The sequence below is a fragment of the Astatotilapia calliptera genome, chromosome 9, assembly GCF_900246225.1.
Source record: "Astatotilapia calliptera chromosome 9, fAstCal1.2, whole genome shotgun sequence".
Classification (NCBI taxonomy): Eukaryota; Metazoa; Chordata; class Actinopteri; order Cichliformes; family Cichlidae; genus Astatotilapia; species Astatotilapia calliptera.
The window spans coordinates 22,718,817-22,724,816 of record NC_039310.1 but is presented as its reverse complement, the minus strand read 5'-3'; the positions used below and the strand labels follow the sequence as shown (position 1 = coordinate 22,724,816).

General features: G+C 37.9%; 1 protein-coding gene across 3 annotated transcripts; it reads left to right on the top strand.

Moving 5' to 3' along the window:
* Nucleotides 1-5,896, top strand: LOC113029917 (inositol monophosphatase 1-like). Of its 3 annotated transcripts, none has more exons than XM_026180936.1 (9): nucleotides 1-180; nucleotides 2,622-2,706; nucleotides 2,864-3,003; nucleotides 3,098-3,202; nucleotides 3,327-3,372; nucleotides 3,456-3,564; nucleotides 4,431-4,539; nucleotides 5,355-5,506; nucleotides 5,667-5,896. In XM_026180936.1, exons 2-9 carry the CDS (start codon nucleotides 2,644-2,646, stop codon nucleotides 5,792-5,794), a joined length of 852 nt encoding a protein of 283 aa, XP_026036721.1. In that variant the 5' UTR covers nucleotides 1-180; nucleotides 2,622-2,643; the 3' UTR covers nucleotides 5,795-5,896. The 3 variants fall into 3 exon arrangements, with proteins under 3 accessions (XP_026036721.1, XP_026036722.1, XP_026036723.1); XM_026180937.1 differs by having other exon boundaries at nucleotides 2,593-2,706; XM_026180938.1 differs by lacking the exon at nucleotides 1-180 and having other exon boundaries at nucleotides 2,430-2,706.
* The last annotated feature ends 104 nt before the right edge of the window (nucleotides 5,897-6,000 follow it).

Genomic DNA, 6,000 nt, shown 5'->3' with positions numbered 1-6,000 from the left:
ATGGGACAGAATGTTTTCTTCCTCTGATTGCTGTGAGAACCATCTGAGGGCGGTCCCAGTACTTTTCCCACTTTGTCATGCCAGCCTTTTTAGCTGCTTCATCTCTTCAATGAGGCAATTTAAAGTTAGGCTTTTCTAAAGAACTTGCAGTAGTATCTCGAGGCAACCTGACTCCGCAAGGTAAGGCTTCTTATTTTTTAAATTCTTCACATTAAACTTTTCTTGGATTTTTTTTTACAAAGCATTCTCTGATCTGCTTGGACACACTTTAGAAGTAGATCTAATCCATGTGAAGCAGAAGAGTTTAGACACTATATGTTCTGCAGTACAGTAGTACCTCAGGGCACAATGTACTCAAGGGTGTTGTCTTGTCCTTAAGTAACAGGCAGTTCTCTCTGCAGGCATGCTGTCTGCAAATCCTCAAATCAATTTAGCTGGGAGTGTATTTAAATGTGATGCAATTTATGCATCCCTAAGTGCATTACTAACTAATTTTCATTTATGATAGGAATGATACGCTCAGTTCCTTTTACAGCCTTCTTAGCACAGATATACTGTGCTATAAAACAGACATTCTGATAGGTGGAAGCAGCATGGATTAGCTGGGACACTTTTCTGTTTTTTCTTTTTTTTTTTTTTTGAAGAAAACCCCCCAAAACAATGCCAAAGAGAGAGAGACGGTGAAAGTGGTCAGGCAACAATATCTATGTATTAATATTTAAAAAACCAAAATGTGATATGAGGTAGTGATGCCTAATTGCAGCAGCCATTAAGAGCAGCCATATGACATGTTTTGGTACAATATATGTGGCACACCTACTGCACATTTGTCTGATGTTGTTGATATTAGTGCATAACAGTGCTCACAACTTCAGTCTTACACCAATAAATATCTACTGTTGTATAAACAGTTTGCTAATTATGCAGGCTTATAGCAGTATTTTATTGGTTTGACAGACCAAAAACAAAACTGAGTTTGAACCCACTAAACAAACCAAAAGGGGGGAAAAAAGCAGTAAATAGTGGTGGATTTGGCCATTCTGGTGCACAAGGGGAGAGACAAAGACAGGGCCATTCAAACACCTGTGATAACCACAAAACCTGTCAGTATCCTGCTCCCTAGTATTACATGAAAATAAATTGATGTTGTGATTAAAGTCTCTACTGTCAAATTTGAAAGTGTTTCCTCTCCACATAATGCCAGAGGAACATGGTGCAGTCCAATTGGCAATCAGCACCCTTTAAGCTGCAGCTGATGTAATGCAGCTTTGATCCTTCTAACACAATTCAGCAGGCACCTCCAGCAGAAAGGTGGTAACTCAAAGAAAGCTGGGTTATTGAAACACAAATTAAAGGAGTTATTTGAAAAGAGTGGTTTGCTTAAGTGTGTGAACTCCCAGTTCAGATATTGTGCTTTAAACATTTCATAGCAACGCTCTGAATATATGTACCTCCAATTTTTGTGTCTTTTGTATTTTGGTTATGTGCATTTTAAATGTTTTGCAAAGTTGGAAGTTTTAGAGAGACTTGAAACATCATCTTTAAGTATAGTGACCAGTGTTGGTCAAGTTACTTGAAAAAAGTAATCAGTAACTAATTACCGATTACTTCCCCAAAAAAGTAATCCCGTTACTTTACTGATTACTTATTTTTAAAAGTAATTAATTACTTAGTTACTTAGTTACTTTTTAAAAACACGATTTACAACCTGAATAGGTGATAAATCGATAGATCTTTCAGCCCAATTCTACTTTTTCTGCATAATCCATCATACAAAATGTAATCAAATGGAAAAGTCTCTTTTTAAAACTTGTTTTATTAGTTTTAATCTTTTAATTCCAGAACATAAAATAAAACATTTTTTTGTGTTTACACTCAGTCTTTCAAATAGATGCAAGTAAAACACAGCAGAAAATAAATAAAGTCAAAGACTCAGCGGTCCTGTTGCTCTATCTTCACCTGTAAAGCAGGACTGCGGTAGGCGGAGGGTTACCCTGGTGCAGGTGTGCCGCAGCGGTCAGTTGAAGAATCTGCAGTTTCTCTGTGAATTTCCCATTACGTCATAGCGCACTCGGTGCTTGCTTGGAAGTTTAGGGGTTTTTTTCGCTGTAAAAAGAAGTTTTCTTCCCACGCACAACGGACACTAATGTTTTTGTCACTTTTTATGGAATCAAACTCAAAGTAAGGTCAGTACTTCCACGCTTTAAACGCTGCACGCTCATGCTCTCTCCCGCACTCGATATATGATCCATTGTTGATCTGCACACAGCTGTTGTCACGAACATCGCACTTGCTTATGTCACTGTCATGAGACATTCTCGCAAAAAAAAAAAATCAGGGTTTTAGTAACGCAGTAACGCAGTGTTCCTACGGGAAAGTAACGGTAATCTAATTACCGTTTTTGCAATAGTAATCCCTTACTTTACTCATTACTTGAAAAAAGTAATTGGATTACAGTAACGCGTTACTCTGATAGTGACACATTCTTTGTGAATGCCCATGAGGATGGACAAAATAACTTGGACATTTGTTGCATTGTTTAGCTCTGCCTTGTGGATGCTCTAATGTTTTTTGGCTGTAACAATTTTACAGGCTGGTTTTCTTTTTCAAACTCTCCTAAGCAAGCCTCCATATAAAAGCAAAATGGAAGATCCATGGCAGAAGGCATATGACTTTGCTGTTGCAGTGGCAAGAAAAGCTGGAGCGGTATGTCTTGAACACCCATTTGTTGTCTGGTGACTAACTTCAAGTGTACACACAGCATTAAACATTACACTACTAATGTTTAAAAAGCTGAAATGGGCATTCTTTAAAAAAACAATTTAAGGTGGATTGACAATGTGCCAAAATTTAATTTAATCAGGAAATTAGGAAAGCTGGAGAGAGTGAAATCAGAGTCATGACAAAGAGCTCCACTGTGGACCTCGTCACCAAGACTGATGAGAGGGTTGAGAAAATCATCATCGGGTCTCTTAAAGAGGAATTCGGAGAAGGCACACACTGGTGAGCCATGCATACCCACCATCCCCTATTTATATATATATCTGTTGTTGTATGTGGGTATTCCTCACTGATCCACTGCTGCTTCGTTCTGCAGTTTCATTGGGGAGGAGTCAGTTGCCAAAGGCGAGCCATGTATCTTGACTGACAAACCTACATGGATCATAGACCCAGTGGACGGCACCACAAACTTTGTACATGGGTAAGCTTTTTAAGTGATGTAAGGAAAGATGCATATAACTTTCTAGGCTCAAACAACTTTTGATAAGAGTGTCTATTTAAGCTTTTCTGACTAACTAATGCAATACACATGAAACTGCTTGCAGATTCCCATTTGTGGCTGTCTCTATTGCATTTGCTGTCAATAAGGAGGTATGTCAAATGAAGCTACTATATTAGAGAAAATGCGCACAGATCTCTGGATTAGTCAATCTTAAAAATGAAATCTGTTTCAGTTGGAGTTTGGTGTGGTATACAGCTGCTTGGAGGACAAGATGTACAAAGCACGACGGGGGAAGGGAGCTTTCTGTGATGACGAACCCATTCAGGTGTCTGATGTGAAAGGTACAATGTCCTCATGACACACGGTTTAGTCTGTTATGTAAAAACTGGGAAATGGACACCGTATTAAACCCCTGTTGTGCAGTAACATGATGGACTTCTCCAGTAAAATCTTATCCCCCTTCTTTATTAAAAAATTGTCCAACAAAATTGCCTACATGAGCAAATTTGAGTCTATTTACCAGTACTTTTAATGTTTTATCGAACTGATTTGGAAAATAGGAAATTTGAGCTTGATAAAGGATTGTGCATCGGTATTATCAAGGATGACTAATTAAACATAAATCTGCATTATACTCTGGAGTGATTTAACATCCTTATCCAAGATTCCTTTAGAACCGTTCCCCAACTTATTTATTTATTTTTACTTAAACTTTTTTTTTTGTATTACTTGCTACATTACTAATGGAGTTGACATTTGGTGTTTGTGTCACTTTGGGGACGAGTGTTGCTGAGCTATCGGGGTTTTGTCCGAGGGTGACACAGTTGACAGACTTCTCAAACACTGAATAATTTGATGCATATTAATGAGTTTTAAGGACACTGTTTTAATGATTTTGAACGAACTGGTGATTAAAATGAGATACAAATTCATGTATCCCTGTTTTGATTTGAATACCAAATCAGATGCTTTTAAAAAACAAACAAACAAACCCCAAATTCTAATATGTACTGCAAAAGTAGCAGAACTGGTCAATTTCTAATTAAGACGAAATGTGCCCTGATTTAAGAACAACATTTTGAAATGAACATTTGTGTCCAGATTTATCAATATTCCCAATGTACCACTTTCTGAAACTTCTGAATCTAGTAATAAGGTGTATATCTACTGTTGCATACTAAGAATGTTAGACTTGCTCTCATTGCAGACATTAACCAGTCAATAATCATCTCTGAAAATGGAACTGATAGAAGCCCAGAAAAAGTGACAAAGATCTTCTCCACAATTCAAAAGAACCTCTGCATCCCAGTGCATGGGTAAGTGGGCCTGGATTGAAACGCTATACTGTGCATTGCAGTCAAAAGTCATTTCCACAGGGATTTTTGCAGCCACAACTCAACAAAATTGCCTGAATTTTTTATTTTATTTTATTTTTTAAATCTATGTATATTCAACATGACAGGGAAATGCATAAATTGCTGTCAAAGGAACAGGCGTATTGCCTGTTGTATGCAGATCAATACAGCCTGCTCTGATTAGGTGTCAAATAGTCTAGTTTTTGTCTAAGCAGCTGGCATCTCGCATAAACAAGGTGTCCTTTAAGTCTGTGCCATGAAGCAATAGTGAGACAAGTCCCATATGGAGGTTTGTAAAGGACCTGTAGACTCAGCTTTAATTGCAGAGGTTAAACAGGATGATTTTTAAAGGAGTGTTTTCAGCCAAAGTCCCATCTTTATCTAAACCTTACAAAGTAACTTTAAAATTCCTAACTAGCTAGTGAAGGTAAAGGGTGGTGAAAGGCATACTGTATGCCAAGGAACACCAACAGTAAAGAGGGTGAAACCAAAACATTTAATGTGTTAAAATGATGCAATAAGTTCAAACTCAAGGTAGATGATGAAACTGCTTTAGAGCAACAAAACCTGCATTTCCCCTTTTTATCTGTAAATATATAAAGTACCATGATGGATTGTTCCACATAACTTTGGCTTCATCATATTTAAAATGAAGAGTCATGTGTCACTCAGTGTTGAACTTGGCAGCAAAGTTGCTGTTGTTGACCGGTGGTATGTTTTCCTCACTGCTACTGCAATTCCCAGTATCCCTTTGATTTTTTTTTTTGTCCTGACAGGCTACGTGGGTCAGGAACAGCTGCTACAAACATGTGTCTTGTGGCGACCGGGGCAGTTGAGGCTCTCTTTGAGATCGGGATCCACTGCTGGGATATTGCCGCTGGTGCAGTTATAGTCAAAGAAGCTGGAGGAATCCTCCTGGATGTTGATGGTTTGTATGATTTCTAAAAATCTTCTCAAACAGTTGGTTATGAAGCATATGTGCTTGGAAATGAGTGTTAATGAATATCATTAAAAAAGCAATATGTTACTTGTTGAAAACACTGACTGCAGGAGTCCTTCTCAATAAAGGCTTTGTTTTGACAATATAGGGGAACCATTCGATCTAATGTCTCGGAGGATGATTTCAGCAAACAATGAGACTATTGCTAAACGGATCATCAAGGAAATAGAAATATTCCCAGTGGTGAGGGATGACGCTCCAATAGAGAAGAAGTGAAGGTGCTTGATGATCGTTTATACTGAATTTCAAGTCCGCTGCAAAATGGGAACAAGAAAAGCTCTTTCACACCTTTGTCAGAATAAAAATCTCTTTGCTGTACTCGGTTTTCTTAATGTGAGTGCTGGATTTTTGACTGGCTGCAGATTTTACATATAGATTCAAAGTAAGTCATCAACTGAAGGATGAAATGGTTATAATTTTGA

What these genes read in the sequence shown, in the direction of transcription:
- LOC113029917 (XM_026180936.1), top strand. Translation starts at nt 2,644, where the DNA reads ATGGAAGATCCATGGCAGAAGGCATATGACTTTGCTGTTGCAGTGGCA. An exon ending in TGGCAAGAAAAGCTGGAGCG is followed by an intron (nt 2,707 to 2,863) that starts GTATGTCTTGAA and finishes TAATTTAATCAG; the next exon opens with GAAATTAGGAAAGCTGGAGA. An exon ending in ACCACAAACTTTGTACATGG is followed by an intron (nt 3,203 to 3,326) that starts GTAAGCTTTTTA and finishes AACTGCTTGCAG; the next exon opens with ATTCCCATTTGTGGCTGTCT.